Source organism: Zootoca vivipara, chromosome 7 (assembly GCF_965207765.1).
Source record: "Zootoca vivipara chromosome 7, rZooViv2.hap1.1, whole genome shotgun sequence".
In the NCBI taxonomy this organism is placed as follows: Eukaryota; Metazoa; Chordata; class Lepidosauria; order Squamata; family Lacertidae; genus Zootoca; species Zootoca vivipara.
Window position 1 is genome coordinate 47,543,088 of NC_142590.1, and position 25,112 is coordinate 47,568,199.

Here is a 25,112-nt window from a genome sequence, read left to right on the forward strand (position 1 = left end):
CCCAGCCACTCCCCTTTCCTGAGAGTAAAATCCTTTAAATCTGCACGCCTGGTGTCAGGGTCTGGCCTCCTGTTTTATTGATGTGAGCGGCTTTGCCCGAAAAGACGGGATAAAAATAAACAGGCTCGTAAACGAAAGAAGAACTGTGGTATGAAGTTCAGTGACACCCCGTTACTAAACATGTTCTTTGGGAAATAAGCTCCACTGATGGGTTTTTGGGAGAAAGCTTCCTTTCTCCCAAAAGGAAAAGGAAGGACACTTTACCCCCTTATTATTCCCGAGAGCCGAGCCGATTTTTAAACTCATGCAGCCCCATCAGCAAACGCTTCGCCTCCAGGAATTCTGACCCTGTTGAGCCACCCTACCAGCCCCTTGCCATCATGTGATTACAAGTCAGCTGACAAAAAACCACACTCCCGCATGCGGAAGTAATCGCTGTGCTCGGCAAGATGGAGGGGGCGTTGGAGCATCATTTAGAAGACACGTACGTGCTGGGGAGGGCAGGAGGCGGCGGGCGAGCCTTCTCCCTTTTGCCAAAGGGCCGTCGGAGGAGTCGTGGGGCGGCGGGGAGGGTGACGGGGTTCTCTCCTCGGGTGCATCCGGTACAGTAGCAGTCTCTGATCTCTGCCGTTTCCTCCTCCTCCTCCGTTAGAATGAAGAACCCCTCCATTGCAGGAGTCCTGTGCACCGATTCCCAGGGCCTAAACCTGGGCTGTAAGTAACGCCGACACCTTGTTGTTTGCATGTTCCCATAACGCCAAAGATGCTGTCTGTGTTTTTAAAAATAGCTTGCTACCCCCTTGAAGATCCCTTGCCTTCCTCTGTGGTTCTACCTCAACTTGTTCTCTCCTCTCGTCTCCTCCTAGTGTCAGACCAAGGTAGGGCTCTTCAAGCACCTAGCCTGGTCTCTTATTGAATTAATGAGATACACTTATTGGGTAAGAGGAGAAACCCAGATGGTTTGTTTACCAAAATGCTACGTTTGCCCACAACTGGGAACTTAGTAGGGTGGGTGGTGTTAGGTGCAGTGCTTTTTTCTGGGGGTATGCAGGGGTACGCATACCCCTAAACATTTTGTGAATCTAAGTTTGGCCGCATTGAGGGGCAGTATTTCAATATGAGTAGGAAAATGAGAGCACCCCTCAACATTTTTTTTAAGGAAAAAAGCACTGGTTGGGTGTATATGCATAAATAATAGTTACATATGTAATTGAAAAGCAGTGATAAATGTGTCTGTGGCATCTACATCCTTTTTGCCAAATGTTATCAAGATGGTGCCTGAAGAGAGATCTACATGAATTCTGAGCATTCATTGTTTTTAATAGTTTAAATTAGGCAATGATTAAAACCTTGTTTTAATCTAAAGTGCTGTGTATACAAAGAAATTATTTAAAAGTCAGATTGGTAGTTATAGCATTAACAGCAAAGAGAAACTAATAAGAGACCTCCTATTGCTTGCTTATGTGGTAGTTGCATTGCTATCTAGACAACTTGCACAACTTAATACAATCTCCTTGTATTGCATGGTTCTAAAGTGCACAGCTATAGTGAGTGACTTTAGATCAGCCAGCTAGCTTCAAGTAAATCAGTAATGGATGCTCCTGTATCTTCTGAACACTGCTATTTAAGAATTGTGAAGGCATGGCAAATTAAAACATACTGCTAGTTAATAATCACTAACCCGACACAGCTACAAAATTCTTGCTATTAGTTTTCTTTAAAGGTGACCTGTAAAAGTGAGGACACAGGGATCACTATGGCAAGGCAGGGACTTAGTTCTCCTTCTCTCTTGATTGAGCTCATTTATACCTTAACCTCCTATGCACACGCTATCCACTTTCTTATGCAACAACACTAACAGATCTTGCATATCATCTTTCTTCCTCAAGTGGCTCTGTTTCTTAAGGCTGCCTCTATAAAATCTATGTGTCCTAGAAAACTGACAGGTGTTCCTTATGTCTGAGACCTTCTTGGCCTTCACTTAACTATTCCCTAGCAGCTGTAATCAAGTCAGACTGTCAGATAGCGGGCAGGCAGGGGGAAAAGGAAATATGAGGAAAGAGAAAAGTGAAGTGAGAAGGAAATGGTGGTAAAATGGGATATGGAATGGGAGTGAGAAAGAAAGGCAGAAGAAGTAGGAAATGAATAGCTATTTGGGTTTTCTAAATATTTTTAATTGGGAAAAAATATTTGCCTATTAGGGTAAATTGCACCAGGAAATTTTTGTTGCCTTAGAGAGTGATGCAACTTAGTATGTTTATTTTACATATATTAAGTAAACAAAGCTTTAAAAACCTTCAGTACTTTGATTTTTTGCCTCAGTACTTTCATATATTTAATTTGAAATAGTTGATGGGGGAAATTAAGAGCCCATTTAATGTGGTTTAAATGTTATATTGTGTAAAAGTATTTACTGGAATATTCATAAAAATGTAAAATGCTAGCACTGAGATGATTGCCTGAAAAACATAAATTATTACTTTGTAACTGCCAAGCTTCCATAATACTGCAATTGGCATCCATTCTTCGTTATTGTTTTCAGTTTATGGAATTGAAAATTCTCTGGTCAAGGACTACATTTGGTTTCCCCCTTTTCAGTCAGCATGTTTTGTTTTGCATCCCTGAACTGACCACATCCTTTATTTCTTTACTCATTTTAAATGATGAACCATTGTCTTCTAGGTCGTGGTACCCTCTCAGATGAACATGCAGGTGTGATATCTGTTCTAGCCCAGCAAGCAGCCAAATTGACATCTGATCCAACAGATATTCCTGTAGTGTGCCTCGAATCAGATACTGGGTATGTGTATTTGGAGCTATTACTTCCTTTACTTAAGACAAATTAACTGACACGACAGACCCATTGCTTAAGTTGCCTTCTCATATGGATAAGTTGGTTAATTCTCGCTGCTCTCTGGGTTCTGTTCTGTCTTCCATGTGCATGGTAACTTGTTTGGAAAGAACAGCTTCAGTTTCTGATCTTTTGTTCTTGGATTTTGAGCTGGCTTGCAAAAGTGCTCTTAAGAGTGAAGACACAAAGACACAGTTAATGTGTTTTGCCATCAAGCTCTCCGTGTAGCTGGGAAGTAGGTTATCGTTCTTCCCATTTTTCTTAGCTATAGTGCTGCACCTCCCTTGATCATATTGCATGTTGCAAGAGCCTTGTCCTTGTAGTTTTCCCCCCTGCTATGGAATAATTTGCTCTCTTCTGCTAATGGGTTGTGGCAAACATAAGAGGAAATAGGATCATCTGTTTAGGATGCTGATATGGAATAAATTGAAGGATTCTTCCTTGGTGCATGTGGCTTCGCTGACTTTGGAGTTCTGCAGGACTAATTTTAGGCTTTAAACATATACTTATTGGAGCCTTGTAAATACACCTCCCAGTTACTAGTCTGCCTGGAGCTGGCAGGGGTGAAGTGAAGAAGTGAAAAGCTGCATTGTGTGTTGGGCATTGATGAGGGATGGAGTGTACCACCCCTCCTCTGCCAGTTCACTCAGTTGCCTGCATGAAATGGGTACCAGGCTAGGGCACAAATATAAGGCTAAGTGTTAAGTTTCTTGTAAGCAGGGGTGTGCTTCCAAGCCTTGTCCCCTCCAGCATGCCACCATGACCACATTTGGAGCCTTCCATGAATTTGAGGGTGAAGGTCTGAGGTGGGAAGCTTCTACTTACAGTCTCCCTATAGATTTAGATCTCCAGTAGCCCAAGGCTTTAAATTGTGTGTGTGTGTGTGTGTGTGGAGCCTCAAAACTTTTGAAGGGCTCTAAATGTGGTGATGCACCCCACCTCCCATGTTGGTTAACATGTGAGTAGAGCCCATGCCCAAACAGGGCACTGATAAGGTTTACAAGGAAAAAGGTTTAATAAATAATTCTGGATTTAAAGTCTACCTGATTTTGCTAATATTTGAAATAAGTGGTGATTAAAGGGGTGTCATCAAAATGTCTATAGCTGTATTACTAATGATGACAAGCGAAGAGAATCTATTTGTGATATGAAAAGCAGCAGATCTAAAGGCAATAACAGTGGGCTGCAGTTATTTTGGTTAACATTTGGGACTTGTTTCATTCTGTGAAAGTGGTGTGTTTAAAAACAAACCTTCTGTTTCTTTCAGCAATATCATGATCCAGAAGCATGATGGCATCACAGTAGCAGTACACAAAATGGCATCTTAACCTTATATATCCACAATACTCCTTGCTCTTCGACATTTATGCACCTTTGCGGACTACTCTTCTACAGATTAATACAGGTTGAATATCCAGTATCCCTAGGTAGAACCTAGCTGGATTGGACTGTAAACATTCTCCCAAGTTGGTATGGAATCTTAATTGCTCTGAACTTGTGCCATTTCATATTATCATGTGTGGAATGTTTTCCTGTTACATGGCTGGGGAGAGCACCTTGTCAGGTGGCCCCAATACTCAATAAATCAATCAATCAATAAACTAGAACACACTGCTTGTTCACTTCCATTTGACTTAATGTTGTTTTATTTGGTGTGCCTAGCCAGGCAATGACATTCAGTTGTCTTAAGAAAATGTAGTTGTTTTGTACATGGAAGGCAGCTGAGTATACCAAACTAACAATCACATATTTAAAAGGGACTTGACCATAATAGTTGCATGACTAATGAGACAAACTGTTTTGTGTCATCTGCTTGTTAGCTGATGGCAGTGCATTAGCTACCATCTGCAAAGCTCTCTCTTCTGACTTTCTTGAATTCCACTAGCTGATCAAGAGATACACATTGGGTTGATAGTAAACCTGGCTATTTCATGGATCAGGGATAGTTCAGTCAGTAGAGCATGGGACTCTTAATCTCAGAGTTGCAGGTTTGAGCTCCACGGGCAAATGATTCCTGCATTGCAGGACGTTGGACTAGACGACCCTCATGGTTCCTTCCAGCTCTACAGTTCTCGATTTTATGGTCTAGTTCCAGAGACCTATACATCTAGCATTTAGGATATCCTAAGAACGAACAAATCAGAATCCCCTCTGGAGTCCTGAGAACCTATACATTTCAGACCAAACTCTGCCATAGGTTAAATGGTGGAAAGTGTTACTAGAGCTAGAAGTATAACACTAAAAAAGGCACATGACTACAGTGTGTAAGAAAATAGTGCAGGGTCTCATGTCAAGTGTGGAATGTGGGGTTTGTGCTCATCAGAACACTTTCTCAAGTACAACCCAGGATGAAGGGCAGCAGGATAACCATGGCACATAACAGAATCTTTTTCCATCTAGCTTCCATCCCAGTTGAAGTAAAATGTATTAGCTGCTCTAGCAGATTACTATGCCAGAAAATACAAGATGAAGGTGATTCTGTTGATTCTCCTTTCAGCGTTTCCTTATTAACCATATGTTCCTGGACCATCTGTCTGGGTTTGGATTCGAAGCTGTCCTGGTTGTTCCTACCTGGTAGGGAAGTTCTGGAAACTGGGTTCCGTGTGGCAGTTGTGTGGCATATGCCAAGGTTCATTACCCTCTGCTCCATTTCACTTTTTAATCTAATCGAGTGTTTCCCAAATTTGGGTCTTCAGCTGTTTTTGGACTACAGCTCCCATCATCCCTGACCACTGGTCCTGCTAGCTAAGGATGATGGGAGGTCCAAGTTTGGGAAACACTGATCTAATCCAGGCATCCCCACACTGCGGCCCTCCAGATGTTTTGGCCTACAACTCCCATGATCCCTAGCTAACAGGACCAGTGGTTGGGGAAGATGGGAATTGTAGTCCAAAACATCTGGAGGGCCGAAGTTTGGGGATGCCTGATCTAATCCATTTGAAGTAGTTGACATTCTACACAGGCTCCTTGCTGTTGATCTTCTGATAGCTGCATGAAAAATACAATCCAACTTGTATTTTGGATGTAACCATTGTAAAATGAAGTGTTTACCCCTGGGGGATAAATCTTTTCTGTAGGATTAAAAAAAAAACAGGAACACATTTCTAACCTAGAATACTTGAATAAATTTATTTTTTACAGGTACTTGTTTAAAGAAGGAAATATCACATATTCCTCAAGATGACAACCAATCTACCTTTTCATATGCTAGAGAATATTTTTATTGTGTAATCTATAAATAAATAAATAAAACATGCTGATGGTGGTATGCTGAGCTATTTCTTTTTTAAGAAATAATTTAAAGGGAGCCAGGACAAGGGCTTTACCTCCAGGGGCACTGGCTCAATCCACTTGTAGGAAAAAATACATTGTTTTCACCAATGATATCAAGACACTTATAATCAGGGAACAGAGGGCTTCCCCTGAAGCTAGGTTCCAGCTGCTGACCTTCAAACATGCAGGGTTTATTATTTTAAAGGTACAATGGAGCCATTAAGAGGAAATGGCCAGTGTTTTTTACCTGTCACAGTTATTTTGCAATTATTTACTTTCATACCAAAGAACATTGCATAACTAGTCCAAACACATTTCCTAGTAGGGGTCCTGGCACAGTGGGTTCTCTTTATAGCTTCTACAGGTGCAGGGAGGCCTTTAAAATGGAACACTGAACAAAAAGGATCGCTCAGTCAGTGGAGCATGAGACTCTTAATCTCAGGATTGTGCCCTATGTTGGGCAAAAGATTCCTGCATGCAGGAGGTTGAACAGGGGTCAGCAAACTTTTTCAGCAGGGGGCCGGTCCACTGTCCCTCAGACCTTGTGGGGGGCCGAACTATATTTTTTGGGGGAAACAACGAATGAATTCCTATGCCCCACAAATAACCCAGAGATGCATTTTAAATAAAAGGACACATTTTACTCATGTAAAAACACGCTGATTCCCGGACCGTCTGCGGGCTGGATTTAGAAGGCGATTGGGCCGCATCCGGCCCCCGGGCCTTAGTTTGCCTACTCATGAACTAGATGACCCTTGTGGTCCCTTCCAACTCTACAATTCAGTGATTCTATAGAAATGAATCCTGCCTTGCTCCTGAACCCTCTAGCAGGAAGGAATTAAGAAGAATGCAGGAGGCATGGCCAGGCTCCTGCCTCTGCTGTTAGCCCACCTTGGTGGGGAGAGGGACCTGAGCAGGGGAAGCTAGTAAATAAGCAGGGCCTGGTAGAAGTTAGTTGAGGCAGAAAGCAGTTGCTTCAAAAGCCTGTGCAAAAGAACAGTAACTGCTTCTTGTCCTCTTCAACAAGCCTTCTTTTCAGGTGCTGGGGCTGTTTTTTTAAACTAATGCCTACTGGCTGCCTGGATTTTTTTGCTCACAAGGGGTATGCTGAAACCAGAAGTCCTGACCAAAGCACAATTAAGATGAAAGAGAAGTCTGGAGTTTGAATTAAAAAGCATGCAAGACATGCTAGAGCCTAGGCTTCAGCAAAGCACCATGGAGACAAGCCTTTTGTGTTACTTCCTGCCCAGGATGAACTAGGGTCAATTCAGAAGCTTTTCCCTTGAGAGGAAGCAGTTGTGTGACTCACAATACAGAGCAGTTTCTGACACACGGCATTTACTTCCGAGGCCTCCCTTGTCAGGCAGAAGGATCTTGCTGCAAAAGTGTTAGCTGACAAAACATGCACCCTGAACCGCCACAGAGCTTTTAAAAAACAAAACCACTCTGATATATATTTCTTTTAATGTCGAAGCAGTCAAAAACAACTAGAAAAGCAGTAAAATTAAGAGGTCCATCTTGTTCACTAGGGTGATACCAGCATTTTAGTGTTTAAAAACATTGGGTTAATGTTTAAGTTGAAAAACTGCAGGAGCGTGTTAAAGCAGCAATGGCAGCTTTTATTCTGAGGGTTTGTCAGCAATGTGGACTATTATCTTTTGGGTGTAAGAGCACTTTGACAAGGTCAATTTCAGCTACTTGCTGGAGCTCAAATCTGCAGCAGGAATGGAGAGAACAGAGAGTGAACAAGAAGCTGAAGAAAGCACCAAACAACATGACGCTGCAGAAGCTCCCGATGGAGGCTGGGGGTGGATGATTATGCTTAACTTTTTTCTGGTAAGAAAGAAATGTGACATAGTCTGTGGAGGTTTGGTTTTGGAACAAAGGAAGCTGCCTTATACCGAGCCAGCTCAGTATTCTCTACACTGATTGGCAGAGGCTCTCCGGGGTTTCAGACAGGAGACACCAGGGATTGAATCTGAGATCTTCTGTATGGGAGACTAACGCTCTGCCACTGAGCTACAGTGCTTCATCTTTATGTACAGTGGTACCTCGGTTTACAAACACAATTGGTTCCGGAAGTCTGCACTTAACCTGAAGCATACCTAACCTGAAGCGTACTTTCCCATTGAAAGTAACGGGAAGTGGATTAATCCGTTCCAGACAGGTCCGCGGAGCACTTAAACTGAAAATACTCAAACCAAGGCTTACTTAAACCGAGGTATGACTGTATATGGCATTTTACATAAAAATGGGGGTATTTGCACAGGGAATGAGGTCCACACATGCAATGAGCCTTTACTGTCCTCATCCCCTATGTGCACCCTAAGACTTTTTGGGGGTTTCTTAACCCTCCCCACAAATTTAAGGGGGTACATAGGGGCGGTGTTCCATTGCACAAGTGGACTTTGTTCCATACATGCAGCCACTTAGTTGAATGACACTCTGTATATTTTCAGAAGCCACAGAATAAAATTGGGGGCAGCGGGAGGGGGGGGGAATAGAATTTGAATGCTCAACCCCCAAAAACATATTAATAGCCAAGAAGAGAATCTCATGCACACCATGAGATTAAATCTCCCACCTAACATTTTATAATCACTGAGTGGTGGGGGAGAGCTCAGACCCAGCAGGGGTCCCAATATGGCTTGTGAGACATTTCCCCAGACCAGACCCATCTACTCAACACTGGACAACCTATGTAGGCAGGTAAAGACATGGCTGAAAAGGAGCAACCTTGAGCTTAAAAGTGTGCTCCCAATTGCTCCTTGGCAAGTAGGGCTCCCTTTCAGTGCTGGTCTGCACTAGTAAAGACATTCCCAGTAACTTCCTTGTGCAGCCTATGGAACACTTTCAATACTCATGCATAACAAAATTTCCCTTTCAATTTGCCAGGATGGAACTAGACCACCAGCTGCAAATCTGTGTCTTTCGATGCTTGCTTAACAGCCATAAATTGAGCACAGTGGATGGGTCAGGGAATGAGAAGTGGAGAGTTGGGAGGGGATGTTGCGCCATCCATCCCTCTCTTCCCATTCCTCTCCTTCCAGGCGACTTTTTCTCCTACCGTAGGTCAGCTAATTTCTGGGCTTGGGGAAATCTCACTGGAGTTCAGAACCATTTCATTTAGTTTCACCTCAACTGTGAGTTATCCAAAGTTAAAAGCCATCACAAATTTGCCCAGGGAATAACAGGTATTATTCTAAAAATGGAAAATGCTACATTCTGTAGGGCAGGGACAAGTGGCAGCAGGCAATTCACGTGCTTCAATTTTACTGGATGTTTTGTTTCTTTTAAGGTAAATGTATGTACAATGGGAACAGCGAAAAACTTTGCCATTTTCTTTGTGGCCTTTCAAGAGGATGTTGGCGGTTCTTCTGAACAAATCAGCTGGATTGGCTCTATCATGTCCTCACTTCGATTCCTAGCAGGTTAGCACAAATATGGTTGAATATGACTTGGTGAAGAAATACTACTTTATTTGAAGAAATAGTCCCGAAACACTTTTAGTGGTACTTTTTACACACTTACCGCATTTGTTTGCTGCCCCATGGGTTGCTCACAGTAAGAAAAAAGCAAAGCCTAAGTAACTACTGTCCATTAAGGGGAGGGGTGCCTATGTATACAGCAGTCCTGAAAACAATTGGAAGCTTATAAGCACCTATGACCAGAATGTAAGAACAAACAATACGTAAATTACCATCAATGGCATCCATACTGTCAATATGGTGGCAGACTTCAGGGTTAGGGGATCTACTTCATTTTTTCCTTGAACCCTAAGGTCTCCCCAGTGGAGACAGGGAGGACATAAACTGCAGCTGGTCTCCCACAAATTGCCCAGAGATAAACCAGTAGATCCCAGTCTACCTTTGGGCCACCCCTGATGTAGTGAATAGTGCCAGACTTAAATTGGGGACACCTGCACTGAAATCTTCACGCTGCCCACAGAACCTGCTGGGTTAATCACTCTCTGTCAGCCTCATCTATCTCACATAGAAGGACAGAAAGGGGAAATGTCATGCATACAATTCCGAACTCCCTGGAGAAAAGATAAGTGATAAGTATATGTGATAAGTAAGCCCACTAATATTAAGGACTACTCTCATCAGCCATGCTGAAGCAAGTTTTTTTCCTCAGCTCTGTTTAGGCAGCAGAAAACATTCTCCTGACAGCTCTATGATATAATTTGCAAAAGTTAAGCATATGCCAGGTTCAATAAATAAGCATATGCCAGGTTCTCTAAAACTGGCAAAAATGCCTACCTCCAAATCTCTCCTTCTGCCAGTTGCACCCCTTTCCCCAAGCCACCATGAAGCCGTTTTTCTTCTTTGTTGCAGCACCACTGGTAACTATAGTAAGTGATATTATAGGAGAACGACCAGCATCAGTGATTGGGGCTTGCCTGGTCGGCTTTGGTTGTCTTATCAGCATATTGGCTACAAACATCCCCTTTCTTTGTGTGTCCATGGGATTCCTGACAGGTGAGCGTACCTTGACCATATGTTTAAAAATCAGCCACAGTAACAGAAAAGTCTTAATGGAAATAGAAAAACTGAGTAACAGTCAGGTTAATGTTGGGTTGGGTTGAGCGGGGGGGGGGCTTTTGTTTATTTTTTGCAAAGGCCTTCCCCACCAGAATGAATAATGGTCTCCCTGCACTGCTGAGACACAGGGCCCAATTTAGAAAAAGTTAAGGATAATCAAAGGGAGGTACTCTACCTGTTGGGCTACTGGAGGCACTTACAGGCAAGTGCCCCCTTTCATTCATATGTGCCCCAGTAGGTAAGACAAAAATGTTTTGTTGCACGTGCCCCCCCGTAAAAAAATAAAATAAAAATTACCAGTACATTGAAGAAGGTGAGAAAGACATCATTTTGGGCTGTATCCAACAAAATTGTTCCACTCGCTGAATGACTTGAGCCTGTCCTTTCGTTGTGTGGCACCCAAATCTAGGGTTGCCTACCACCCATCACAGGACCCAGGCTGCGCTGTGGGTTAAACCACAGAGCCTAGGGCTTGCCGATCAGAAGGTCAGCGGTTGGAATCACTGCGACGGAGTGAGCTCCCATTGCTCAGTCCCTGCTCCTGCCAACCTAGCAGTTCGAAAGCACGTCAAAGTGCAAGTAGATAAATAGGTACCGCTCCGGCGGGAAGGTAAACGGCGTTTCCATGTGCTGCTCTGGTTCGCCAGAAGCAGCTTTGTCATGCTGGCCACATGACCTGGAAGCTGTACACCAGCTCACTCGGCCAATAACGTGAGATGAGCGCTGCAACCCCATAGTCGGTCACGACTGGACCTAATGGTCAGGGGCCCCTTTACATTTACCTTACCACCCTTCACAGAAGATTTTGGATGGGCCCAGGAGAAGGAGCATCTTTCTTATGTGTTTCTTTTCATTTTAGGATTGGGTTTTGCTAGCTTGTATCAGATAGCAGCTGTGATGATTGTAAAGTACTTCAAGAAACGCCTGGCTCTAGCCAATGCAATCAGCCGTTCAGGAATGGGACTGAGTGTTATACTAACACCATTTGTTCAAGTCCTGATAGAAATGTATGGATGGCAAGGTTGGTAGCTTTCACTTCCCACATTTCATTGTAATTACCACCTCATGTGTTTTGGCTTTGAGAGTGGGACAGGGGAGTGCAACCCTGCTACTCTTCTTCAATCTCTCAGTGGCTTTTTATACTATTGACCATGGTATCTTCCTAGTCAGGAAGGCACTTTATTAGTAGATTCATTCCCACCTGCACAGTCAAGTCCAGAGAGTAGCATTGAGGGAGTATACTTTGCTCCTTAAAGGAACAAGCACATAGATTTGGGGTACTCCTGCGTATGTCTTTGTTATTAGAGGCCCAAATGATCTCAGTAGCCAGGAAAACCTTTTGCAAGTGGAAGAAGACTCCTTGGGGAGTCGGGAAGGAAGGAGAAAAGCGTCTGATATCTTGCCTAAAAGAATGCCAATTCTCCCAGCATGACTGAAAATTAACTTATTTTAGACCCTCTGAAAGTCACCAAAAATGTTCCTTCAGAGGGGGTGCTAATAGAATTTATTAACATTTCTATTTCCCTGTTATCGCAACATAATGTCACATCTCAATCTCTGTCTAATCATTTAGGTGCCCTCCTGATATATGGTGGCGTGATGTTGAACCTTGTTCCTTCTAGCATGCTACTACGACCGATTAAAATGATGAAAACGAAAGTTTTAAGTATTGTACATGAAGACAAACAAACAGCTGGGCACCTAAAAATTGTAGAGACTATTGAAGACAGCCTAGATAAAACTGGCACCATAGAACCGAACAGAGCAGATCCCCTCGATCAAGAATGCATCAGTATGGACAATCTAAAGCAGGTTGGAGTACAATTAGCCCCAGAAAACGACAAGTGTTCTGAAATGCCAGAGGACGGGAGCCACAAGAACAAACATCCCAATCGGAATGGTAATCAAAACTGCTTTCCAACAAACAAGGAAGGAAATTCCAAGCCGCAGCCTTTTTCTTGCAAGCTATGCCATGTTGATTTTTCCCAGCTAAAAAACCCTTTCTTCTACATTTTCACATGGTCTTTTCTCTTCAGCCAGCTAGCCTACTTTATCCCCACTTTCCACCTTGCAGCCAGAGCTAAAACACTGGGTATCGCACCAATGGATACTGCTTACATCATTTCAGTGGCTGGTAAGAAAAACTCAACTTTTAAAGTGGCTTTCTTAAGATCTCTGCATGACAGCTTCACTAATAATTCACTTTGGGTGAAGAGAAACTAATTCCTGTAGAAAAAAATGTAAAACTGCTTATGGCTCAACATACAACTCTTTTAAAAAAACAACAACCCATTTTGTTTAAGTATGTATGAATTTAAAGAAATTGTATTTTAACATGAACTTTAATAAAGTTGACATTTTAAAAATTAAAAAAAAAATTAAAAATAAAATAAAATAAAAAAACAACAACCCAGAGACCTGTTGTTTTTAAGTATGAAATCAAAATATTAGTTATAAAAAGGTCTCATAGCAATACAAGAAAGGATAAAAAAATTACAGCACAACAGAAATGATACTGGGGAAATTGAATCTGATTTTGGATTAATAAATAGCTCCCTAGAAACATTGACCTTGTGTGCTGTGTGCTGCAGCCATCAAGAATGTAAAAGAGTGTTGTTAATAGTAAATACAGTACTTTGAATAATATGGAATATATCTCATCTCTTTGTCTTGAATGTGTGTTTTATATGCCAACTGGTGTGTTTAATCTGCCATCTCATCTATTTTTTTAAAAAAAGTGTCTTTATGAACTTCTAAGTAAATTGTTCTGAACAGAATCTGTTCCCCTCCTCATTTCATATTAGTATTATGTAATAAGAAACAAACTTCAATAATTATAAAGACTTTATTAAATGAAGCCATTTTCTCCCATTGTACAATGATACATAATAGGGATCAGCAAGTAGAAGTTCCAAGCCCAAATCCAGTCACCCACCCAAAATACTCCCCTTCCCCCTCCAATCTGAAATTTGCCAACCGAAAACGAAAGGAGTAACATCTGTGGCAAATGTACTTGTCAGCAAGCAATTTCAAGAGGTAGGAGTTGGAGACTTGGGCCCTAACCCAGCAATTGCATGCAACTAAGTGACTAAGTGACTGTTTTAAGAAAGCGTTACTGAGCAGGGATACAAAATATGAGTCGTGCAGACTGAAGGTAATGGCAAATGGCCATAATTTCAATTGTGCAAACTTTCTCTTAACAAAAAAAAACAAAAAACAAAGAAACTGGCTGCATGCATACATGTAACCTTTTAACATAAACAAGTTTGCTAGACTGTAGCCAGTATACTTTGTTGTAAAATGAAAGGAGGGGAAATGACAGCCAGGACTTTGAAAATATTTTTAGTATTTGTTCATAAAATATTTCACAAATGGCATCTAAGAATCTGGAAATTCCTGAGACATCCCCCCCCCCATGGGTAGATTACCAGGATATCACTGTTGGCGATTGGTAGTGATGAAATACAAAATTCTAATGGATGGCACTTACCTTTCAATTAAGCAGATCAACAAATTAGTCCTGAACTAAAACAAAAACAATCAATGTGAGCTACTGATGTTTTCATAAGAATACCAAGTAAGCCAAATTAGAAGTGGCATAAAAAAGACAGAAAGTTACCTGAGCTGTTTTTATTTTATTTTGGGAGGATATTTTAAAATTGCACAAATAAATACAACCGAGCTATCCTCAATTTTATCGACAAGTAAGAAGGATTCTTCTGACAATACTTAATGTATGTTCTTAACTGTTCTTTAAATCATAATCCTTTTTTATATAAAAAGTATATAAAAAGTATATTAAAAGTATTAGTATATAAAAAAGTATTAGATCTCTGCAAGGAAATACTAAATGTTAAAGAAATAAAAGATATTAAAATAACATTCTTTTTTTTCCATGTAAACTGCCACCAACCTCTGTGCCTGAAATTTTAAATTTTCACATTTATTTTACAGAAATAAAAGAAGGGTACAAACTCTTTCCTTTCTGACCTTTTATCTGTGTTTTTCAAAGCTTCTACATAAATAGTTTGAAAATTCATTATTTTTCTGCTTCCCTTTAGGTATAACAGAGACAGTCAGCCTTTTGCTCTCTGGTTGGATTGCAGATCAGAACTGGATCAAGAAGTATCATTACCACAAGACGTACCTCATTTTTTGTGGTGTCACTAACCTGCTGTGTCCTCTTGCCACAACCTTCCCATTACTTATGACCTATTCTGTAGTCTTTGCCATTTTCAGTGGTGCATACATGGCTCTGTTACTTCCTGTACTGGTAAGCAGAAGAAAGCAAGTAATCATCGCAAGGCGATCCAGAATTTTTATAAAGCACAGCCCATCCAAAACTTTCACCTACTTCAGTACACCGAGGACAAACCAGAAAATTAAAAATGCTTTGAACAAGATATACTTGACGCTTCATTTATACATAGGAACATGAGAGAGAAAACCTTACAGATGCTCTGCAGATCTATTTGATTGGACCCAATGCATTTTGAGTCTGTGACTCTTCCTCCAAAGCATTAATTAAGTATTCTGTACAACCTCAGAACCAAACTACACATGACTTTTGTCACACTTTTGAAAGTCTGCTTAATTGAACCCCTTTGACTTGGGCAGGGTGGGGGGATCAGTTGTAGGGCTCTGATATGAAATGTTCTCCCAGTCTAGATTGCCCTCTCCTCTCCCTGATGAAAACCATCCCCTTCATATTCATCCCCTCTAATTTCAGATTGTTTAAACCTGTGGTGGCCACTCTTTTTTAGCAAGCATGTCACAGGTCTAAAAGATGAGACTGTTCCACTCTACTGCAAGCTACATTCATTTATAGTCCACTGTGCCTTGGGTTGGTTTGACCTCAAATATTATATACTGTACTGAGCTGGGGAGAATGCAGCAGTACAACACTGGATAAACAGGGAGGAGTAGAGATACGATTCTAGTCCAGGCATGGGGAACTTCCAACCAACAGAACAAATTAGACCCTAATTTGTTCTGTGGATAGGTAAACATACGGTTGTGATCTGGAGCTTAAAATGTGCTTCAGATTGTTCCTCATCAAATGAGGCTTGCTGAGAGTAAGCCCAATTGAAGTTGTACGTCCGCTGCAAGTGTAGTTTATACACCTGTAAATCAGGCATAGGCAAACTCGGCCCTCCAGATGTTTTGGGGACTACAACTCCCATCATCCCTAGCTAACAGGACCAGTGGTCAGGGATAGCTTTGCCTGTCTGTGGCAGAAAAGTCTCCATCTGTAGGTGCAGTTTGAATCCAAACAGAATCTGCAAATGAAAAAAGTGAGACTCACTGTGGGCACCAAGAAGCTGATTGGGGCTGACAGTGAGCTCTTTTGAAGTTGTCCCCTGACATCACCATAAGAGCATCAGATGCCAAAGTAGCCCGTGGGGTATGTGAAGGGTCAGGATGTAGCCCTCTGGCTGGAAAAGGTTTGTCACCCCCACTCAAGTCTATGCCAGAGAAATACCCATGTGCCTTTCACATCTCATAAGCCTCTACGGGCTGTGCCAGAGATTGGTCACCTATGGGCTTAATTGCAGAGGCTAGATGGTTTATTTTTATTATTATCTTAAAAAATTTATTTCTAAACATGCAAATGAAGGCAACATGCAAACTGTTTTCAAAATGGGGGACAATGTGTAGAAAATATTTATAAAACATATAAATAATTACTGTAACACTGATTGCTTCAACAGGTAGAGTTTGTAGGAGCCTCCAGATTCCACAGTGCTTTGGGACATGCCTCATTCATTGCTGGCCCTGCAGTCCTCGCTGGACCTCCTATTGCAGGTAACTTAAAACAACCTCTTCCTTCCATTGAAAGAGTGCTAGAATTCCTTTCTTGTCAAAAGCAAGGCTGAGTAAAATTTGCATCCAACAAGGTCACTCCACAAACTGAATGACTTCCAGTCATGCCACAGAACTTCCCTTCCCTCCTCCAGCTGCTTCCGCTCCACATCCCCTGATATCTGCTCTGATGATTCCCCCAGCAGATTTTAAAGGGCGCTAGGAGTCCACTAGGAGAGGAGAAGGAAGGGAAAGTTCAGTTGCACGAGTGTTAAGCCGTTCCACTCACACGACGACTTCATTGGATTCAACCCTAATTCTGTATTGGGTTTCCCCCTCCAAAACACTATCAACAGACCAACCTATTTATGGACTTTCATTCATTTTATCTTAAAAGTCAGCACACAAAAAGGGTTTTCCTTAACCCCGTTCAAGGTGTGTGGAAAAGGAAAATAAAGCATGCACTTGTGTTTTTAATCCTTCCTCTTGCCTGTGGGGTAAAGCTCTCTAGAAGGGGGGGGGGGAAATCCTTAGGAAGTAACAGGAACTGTTGCCCACCCACAAGGGAAATAAGCAACAGCAACTGTGTAGCACCATCTGTTTAAATGTTAAACAATCTCATATCCTGTATTGGGTTTCCCTTTTGTCTATTGTAAAGCCCTTTGGGAAAGCAACCTCTCCTCACCTTTGTGAAACTCCAGGTACATGGATAATGCAATATAAATAACAATAGTAAGGAAAAATATTGCTCACAGTTGATGCAGGCTGGGTATTTGCCTCCTACCTTCCGTCTTCACAGCCCTGGCCCTCTCTCGCTCTCACGGTCTTTCCTAGACTGTCTATTCCAGTAGTGACCTCTGGGTGTTGAGCTGCAGCTCCCATCGTCACTGATCACTGGCCACGCTGGCTGAGGCTGGTAGGAGTTGGGAGTTCAACAACGTCTGGAGGGAATCATGTTGGTTATCTCCATGGACTAGGCTTTTCCCTACTTTGTCTTTCCCTTTTCCGTGTAGACTCCTCTGGAATAGAATTAATTGGCACATTAGGATAAATTATTATCATGGAATAAGGCCCTAAATCCCATCTCACAGCCCCATGTGATAAAGGGTTCTTTTCCCTCATTCCCCTGGGGAAAAACTTAATACATCTCTAGCATGTAACTAACACACCAGTAAAAGGAACATATGTACCTGTTAGCCAAGCAACTTGCAGCAGCATAGGAAGCAGCCAGGAACAAAATGACAGATAATCCAGAAAAGCTGGACGGGGGGCGGGGCGGGGCGGGGGGGAAAATCTCTATTTTCAGACATTGACAGTTCAAATCCCTTGCATGCCTATTGAGATGTAAGCCCCACTGAATTCAATGAGGCTGGAATCCTTTTTTAAAAAGGAGAAGGGAAGGCAAACAGTCACATCTACTTTCCTGCTAGGGCTTGCCAGCAAGGTGAGAGAAAAGGTGGAGGAGCACTCTCACTGTGCTAGCTATAGGGCTGACAGTTTCCTCCCTAAATTGAGAGGCTGTCAGGGGACTAAAAAAGGATTTGGATCCAATTCTTCCCTTGGTCTGCTCCCAACACCCTGCAGTGATTTCCATAGCAGCAGGAAGTAGGCACCCAATGTTGGCTCTCCCTTTCTGCCCTCGCAGGGACTAGAGGAATACAAGGCCCCTTTAATATTTCTGTGACATTCAATGTACTTGACTTGTTTGATTTTTAAGGTGGTACAGACCCATTCAAAGCCAGAAATACAAATTTCCAAAAGGTTATAAAGTCCCACGAAAGCTACGCCAGATTATAGAAACCTGCACACAGGACCCTCTTGTCATGTCATCTCTAAATAGAAAGAAAACAATTATCTGGGGCAATGGACTATGAAGCATTTTCTAAGAAGAAAGCAGTGCAGTTAGCCACAGTTTGCTATCAGAAAATGCTCTGGGAACCTGCTGGAGGGCATAGCAACCTAACAAATATACACACTTAATGATGTCACAGCACCCCACACCAAGTGAGATTTAGCAAAAGGCCTAAATACAGGAGAGAATATAAAGGCACCTCGTTGCCCTCTGAGCAGCCTGCATGTGATAGACAAAGAGAAAAGGGGAGGGGAAGAAAAGAGAAAATAAATCCCATTTGCCCAGGCAACCCGCCAATGCTGGCTTGTCCTGTAACGCTGGCAAATTTGAGACTTTCACCTCAAGCTGTCTTTAGTCCTGCATGACTGGGTGAGAATGTGGATGGGGAAGCACACCTACAACCCCACATTCACATTCCTGGAACTGGGTAGTTTCACATTTCCTGTGGTGGTGTTCGTGTTGTGGAACCACATGCCCTCTGAGTTCAGGGAAATGCCAAAGTTAATGTCATTTTTGCATCTTCTAAAAACACATCTGTGATCCCAGGCCTTTGCTGGTGCTCATCTCCAGGAAGCTGCTATGCTTTTTAACTCTGGCCCGAGTTGCCTGTTTTGTGTGTGATTTTAGTCTTTGATCTGTTTTTCAAAATGGCTATATGTTGCCTCGTGACTTACCGTATGTAGGAAGCAGAATTGAAAACATAAAATGGAAGTTGAAAGGATGGCCAAATCCCTTCAGTAACCTTGGAGTTTGTTTAAAAACCATTGTAATAGAAACTCAGATAAAATGTTCGTTCCCTTTCTAACCTGTGGCATGCAAGTCCAACAGGATACTGGCATGGTTAAACAACAGCGTGAAGAAAGAGGCAACTTGGTGCCCTCCAAATGTTGTGAACTACAACACCCACCACCCCTGAACCTTGGTCATGCTGCCTGGGGCTGATGGGAGCTCTAGTCCAGTAGCAACTGAAGGGTACTACACTGGCTACCTGCACTTTTAAAAGCGAAAGACTTGCCCTAATGAGGAAAATAAAGAACACAAGGTCCGGGGAGGGGGGGGGATCAAGCAACAAGAAAGCAAACAATTAAAGCAATGAAGAGAAAGCTGCTAAAGGCATGAGCAAAACATGTATTTAAATGCAGCAGGTGCAGGAAACCAACCAGGGAGACATAGTACCTTAATGAAAGGCATAAAAGAAGTACTGAATAAGGAGAGGGAGATTGCAGAGGTGAAACAGAATCTTTGCATCATTAGTCACTGTGGTAGAAACTGCAGAGAGATCCAAATCAGAATCTATTGTTATCTTGGAGGGCATTTGAGGAGCTGTGTCAATACAGGCAACAAATGAAGATGTTTAAAGCTAACTGACAAATTACAAATTAACAAGTCATTGGAGCGCAACCCGGTCACATTACCTGAGAGTTCTTAAAAGGAAAAACATGAAATTACTGAACATGCATATATTGGTCACTGATAGCACCCCTTTTACTAGCACTTTCAAGGTAACTAATTTTGTGTGTGTGTGTGTGTGCATGTGTGTGTGTAACAATCAAGTTAAAAGACTAAAATCAAATTAGAATTATTTGGGTCAAAAGCAGCAGATAGATAGGAGAAATCGTACAGCCATTATAGCATCAAAAAAGGCAAAGTAAACTTAGCTTGAGATAAGGGGGTGATCTGAACTGCTAACATGGCTAAAGAACAGGAAGGCGAGAATACTTTATAGATGGTTCTCACAAAGATGGTTCTCACAATGGAGCAGTGGGGTGCTCAAAGGATCTGCATTGAGACCGATGCTATTTAACTTCATAAATATTAACTTTATAAACCTGGAGCCAAGGGTGAGCAGTGGAGCTGTCAGGACTGTGGATAACACAAAATTACTCAGGGTGGTGAAACTCAACACAGGTTGTGATCAACTCTAGAAAGATCTCTCTAAACTGAGTGAATGGTGAACAGAAGAATAGCAACGGCAATTCTGAGTAAGTGCAAAACTTCTTATACATAGCAATGGGGTCTTAACTGAAACTAATGAGGGGAAAATGCATTTGCTTGAGTGCACAGCTCACTGAAAATGTTAGCTCAGGACGCAGTAGCAATAAAACACGAAATGTTGAGTATTATTAGGAAAAGAACTAAAACGGTCGCTGTCTCTCTCTTTGGTATAAATCTAGTTGGCAGCATTTGCAATATTGTGTACAATTCAAAAAGGACTGGAAGGGGTACAAAAAACAACAACTGAAATGATAGGGGCTGGATAAACTTCCCTATAATAAAGATTTAAGGCTTTAAGGTGTTTTAGTTTGGTGGGAGAAGTTGACTATGGTGTGGCATAAAAGAGGTTTATAAAAATCATGCACGGTATAGAGGAAGTTGATAAAAAAAGTAATTATTTCATGGAGTCAATCAGCAAAATGGATACACAGTAGATTCAGAAGGGAGTAGTCTTTCACATAATGCAGTTAACTTAAGGGGTAAGGCTGCAATCCTATGCACACTTTCTTGGAAATAAGCCCCATAAAACACAGTAAGACTTATTTCCAAAGTAAACCAGCATAGAACTGCACAGAAAAACCAGATTCATAAAACTCCATCAGCAACTACCGGTATTAGCCTTGATAGCTAAATGGAGCCTGCCTCTGAATGCCAATTGGCCCCTGAATGGGGTAGATCTACTTGCATGTGGAAGCACCGCATGAATGGAAATCTGTCCTCCATTGGGAGTTCATTTCAGAATACAGTACAGTACCTTGAAACAGACATCTATTATTCCAGTGAAGAAAAAAGAGTGGGCCCTCTGGTGGCACATTTTAAGAACACCTTGGCAGAGGACAAAAATATTGCTCAGAGAAAAACTGGAAGAGTTACTAAAAAAAAGGCCACAGGGATTGATCGATTTATTTGTATGTATGTATAGTGCACCAATCAGATATCGCAAAGTCAGAGCGTATCTCATCTGATTGCTGTGTGGTCAGACTGGTGTTTGTTTCATGCTCCAAAATGTATTGTACAACAAATGCTTTGGGTGGGACAAAAAGGTATTGTACTGTGGACTTCTATAGTCTTGCAGAATAAACATTTAAATTCTCAACTATTTTCCTTGGCTCTTCTATATAGGCTCTGCAGTAGTAATGTTGTGGAAAATGAAGTGATATTTAACTGAAATATCAAAAACTTAAGTAAGTGAACCCTGATTCCCTCCTACAGGTTGGCTACATGATTACACTCAGACATATGCTTACTCCTTCGTTTTTGCGGGCAGCTGTTACCTCGTTTCTTCCCTTTCACTATTCCTTGCACCAGTAGCCCAAAAATGGAGGCAAGAAGAAAGCTGAACTGACTACATAAGCAAGCAAAATTCTGCAGCAATTGGAAGAAGCCATATCATGTAACATTTATAATAGTTTGTTGACTATGTATTAAAAAGAAATAAATTAAAAGACTTTTCCAAAATATATCTTTTTGAAGCTGTTGTGCCTTAACATACCAGTTTGATAGTAAATTTATATACTATGAAAACTGAAATTAAGTATACTTCGAATCCTAAACATACAATTGAATGCCTCTGCCATAAAACCGAGTTTTTACCACATTGTTAGGTACAAACAACATTGCAAGAAACATTTTTAATAGCTAAGTCTAACAAGCCTGGTATCCCATTCCTTCCCAAAATCCTCAAACACAGGAAAAGCTAACTCACCTCTGAAGGTCCAAATACTAGCAATCTAAAAGTGTGAAAGTCAGAGGTCACTACTTAAAGATTAAGCAGAAAACCCAAGGAGGAAAAGCTGCTTAAGGGGATGAAATACATTTAACAGCAAATGCCCCCCTCCCGCCTCCGAAAGTCAATTCCATTTCAATAGTAATTTGCAAAATACAAACTGTCTGAAAGCATATTTCCTATACTCAAAAGGAAACAAGCGCCAGAAAAAGATCAACGATCATGTCACTTCTGATGACCTACAGGGGCTATCACACAAAATGAATAAGGAAATCTGTGAACAGACCCCTTAATTTGTTTAGTTCACAGGTTACAAATGCCCAGAGTCATTTCTGATCATCACACACACATTTTGCTGCATGTACATAAACACACAAATCACCACTTCTTGGCATAAACTTAAGACTGAGACACTCATGTTTCGTATTGTATGGGAAGGGACCATAGCTCAGAAGTGAAGCATATGCTTTTCATACAGAAGGTCCCAGATTCAATGCCTCGCATTTCCAATGTTAAAAGTCAAACAGTAGGTGATTCAGTGGCAGGGGAAACCTCTGCCTAAGACACTACCAATCAGAGCACGCAGCACAAGGCGTCAGGGACAAAAGTATCACCTGCTGTGAGGTAGTTTCCCACCTATTAGTAGTAGTGATTATAAAATGTAATAATTCTTATATCAAATATAAATCAATGTTCTTTCATGTAGGAAGTTTGTAACATGTCAAGTGGCTCCATGTGAGAACATTTTTCCAGGCAGCAAGAATGAAGTATCCACTTTGCTAATCACCCCTGTGAATACCCCACCAGCAAATATCCAATGGAATATCTATCCTTGTACATAATGCTGCTACCCAAATTGTCTTCCCAATGTAATGGGATGCACAGAGAGAATTACCATTTTTAATTAACTTCATGCAGGCATTTAAAACTTCCTAGCCATGAGGGTGAACTGACCAAAATGTGAGGTATTAAACCCTGTAAGGTGGCACAAGCCAATAATATGGTGGATACTTTTATATAAGGTCTCAGGCAACTCCAGCTAAAAATCTAATGTATCCCTAAAGACAGGAATTGTGGCTTGTCACACACTTGACAATCTGCTTTCCCAGTTCCAGACACTAGTTTTATCGCGGCCAAGTGGATCACCATTCATGACAGGTGGGCTGGGTTTGACTTGCGAAGTCTTTCATTGCGCAGGCTGGTAACAGACAGCATTAGAAAAGGTGGCCTGCTGATCTTAGTTTCATTTGAGTTGGTCTCATTAACTATGCTACTAAAGATGTTTCAGTAAAATAATGGAATGAGCCAAACAGAGAAACATGCAAATACAACAAAGATATGAAGGAAACTGGGATCATTCATATTTACCTCGACTTGACACTTTGCAGTTAAGTTTACAGGCCAGATCTGAAGGTGCTTCTACTAAATAGAGGTAGAGTGGTGTTGAATTGCAGACAAAAAGATATAGAAGGGAACCCCATCACCAGCAATCCCAAGCTGGGCAGACCTTGTCCAGCAAAGAGGAAGGATTCCTGATATGTACCATCTGTATAGACACAGTTTAACAAGGACACCAAAACAGATATCCAGTTTATTCCAACAGCGGGCTGCTACCTTGTTTACTAGAAATATATGTTCCAGAGAAATGCACCGTTCCCAGATGTTCAACATCAGCATGGCAATATGAAAACAAATTCTGGCCAAAAATCTTGCTTCATCTCAAAAGCATCCTATACCTTCCACCTAAACATTAAGTCGCACTAAGATGGCAAAACCAGTCTAGTTTCTGTTGTTTGTGTTTATGCTGATACACACTTCTTCTTTGCTTTGGGTGATAGCTCATTTGCTAGCTATTTTCAGGGCTGTGTGTAGCCAATGCATCCATGGAATCATCAGCTCCCTGTCCTCACCAGAATGTGTATGTGTGCATGAAACTAGATCAGCTGTTTTTCATATGATCTACTGCTAATAAATACACGATGTGCTGTCAACTACAGCATAATGTAATATTGGTCACCCTTTTTCTGTACACTGCTTCACTTTGGGGGAGCTGTGTAGACATCTGTCATTAAAGAAGACAAACATTCCACAACTAGTTTAAAGAGACCTCTCCTTCTTGGCAACTTCCTTTTCAAATGTATTTTCTTGTGCATTTATTCACTGTAGATATCATGCTAATTTATCTGATGTGCAACTGACCGTTTCATAATACAGTCATACCTCAGTTTAACTACTGCGGACCCATCTGGAATGGATTAATCCACTTTCCATTACTTTCAGTAGGAAAGTTCGCTTCAGGTTAAGTACAGACTTCCGGAACCAATTGTGCACTTAAACCAAGGTACCACTGTACTAGAACTCAGCTACTTTACAATATTGTCTTAAGTCCCCATGACCCCATCTTTTGCTATAGTGCAACTAATGTACAAACATCTCTACGGAAATAATTGTATATAATCCATGTCATTTCAGCAAAACAAAAGCCTGCAACTTCCAGACAAAAAACCATGTAAGAACTGAAAATGAGTAGAGATTGCATGCTACTGATGGTGGTAGGTAAAAAGGTAAAGGTAAAGGGACCCCTGACCATCAGGTCCAGTCGTGTCCGACTCTGGGGTTGCGGCGCTCATCTCGCTCTATAGGCCGAGGGAGCCAGCGTTTGTCCGCAGACAGCTTCCGGGTCATGTGGCCAGCATGACAAAGCTGCTTCTGGCGAACCAGAGCAGCGCATGGAAACGCCGTTTACCTTCCCGCCGGAGCGGTCCCTATTTATCTACTTGCACTTTGATGTGCTTTCGAACTAGGTGGGCAGGAGCTGGGACCGAGCAATGGGAGCTCACTCCATTGCAGGGATTTGAACCGCCGACCTTCTGATCAGCAAGCTCTAGACTCTGTGGTTTAACCCACAGTGCCACCTGGTAGAACAAGGAAATTCTTGTATATGAAGCAGCAGGAGGGGAGGATGCTACCTGGTTATTGCCCACATTTTGCTGTATTTTAAAACATTAGCATCATTACCGCCCCTCCCCCTCTAGGTTCTTCAGTATTTCAAAAGCCTCAAATCCTATT

At 41.8% G+C, this 25,112-nt stretch overlaps 2 protein-coding genes across 2 annotated transcripts; both read left to right on the forward strand.

Annotated features, from left to right (window-relative positions):
* The first annotated feature begins 440 nt into the window (after window positions 1–440).
* Window positions 441–4,484, forward strand: LAMTOR5 (late endosomal/lysosomal adaptor, MAPK and MTOR activator 5). The gene is made up of 4 exons (XM_035124209.3): window positions 441–484; window positions 653–714; window positions 2,683–2,800; window positions 4,119–4,484. Exons 1-4 carry the CDS (start codon window positions 450–452, stop codon window positions 4,177–4,179), a joined length of 276 nt encoding a protein of 91 aa, XP_034980100.1. The 5' UTR covers window positions 441–449; the 3' UTR covers window positions 4,180–4,484.
* Window positions 4,485–7,817: 3,333 nt separating this feature from the next.
* On the forward strand, window positions 7,818–21,777 carry SLC16A4 (solute carrier family 16 member 4). Its single transcript, XM_035123521.3, has 8 exons — window positions 7,818–7,960; window positions 9,423–9,555; window positions 10,462–10,605; window positions 11,528–11,689; window positions 12,242–12,802; window positions 14,730–14,941; window positions 16,380–16,473; window positions 21,530–21,777. Exons 1-8 carry the CDS (start codon window positions 7,850–7,852, stop codon window positions 21,655–21,657), a joined length of 1,545 nt encoding a protein of 514 aa, XP_034979412.3. The 5' UTR covers window positions 7,818–7,849; the 3' UTR covers window positions 21,658–21,777.
* Window positions 21,778–25,112: the final 3,335 nt, after the last annotated feature.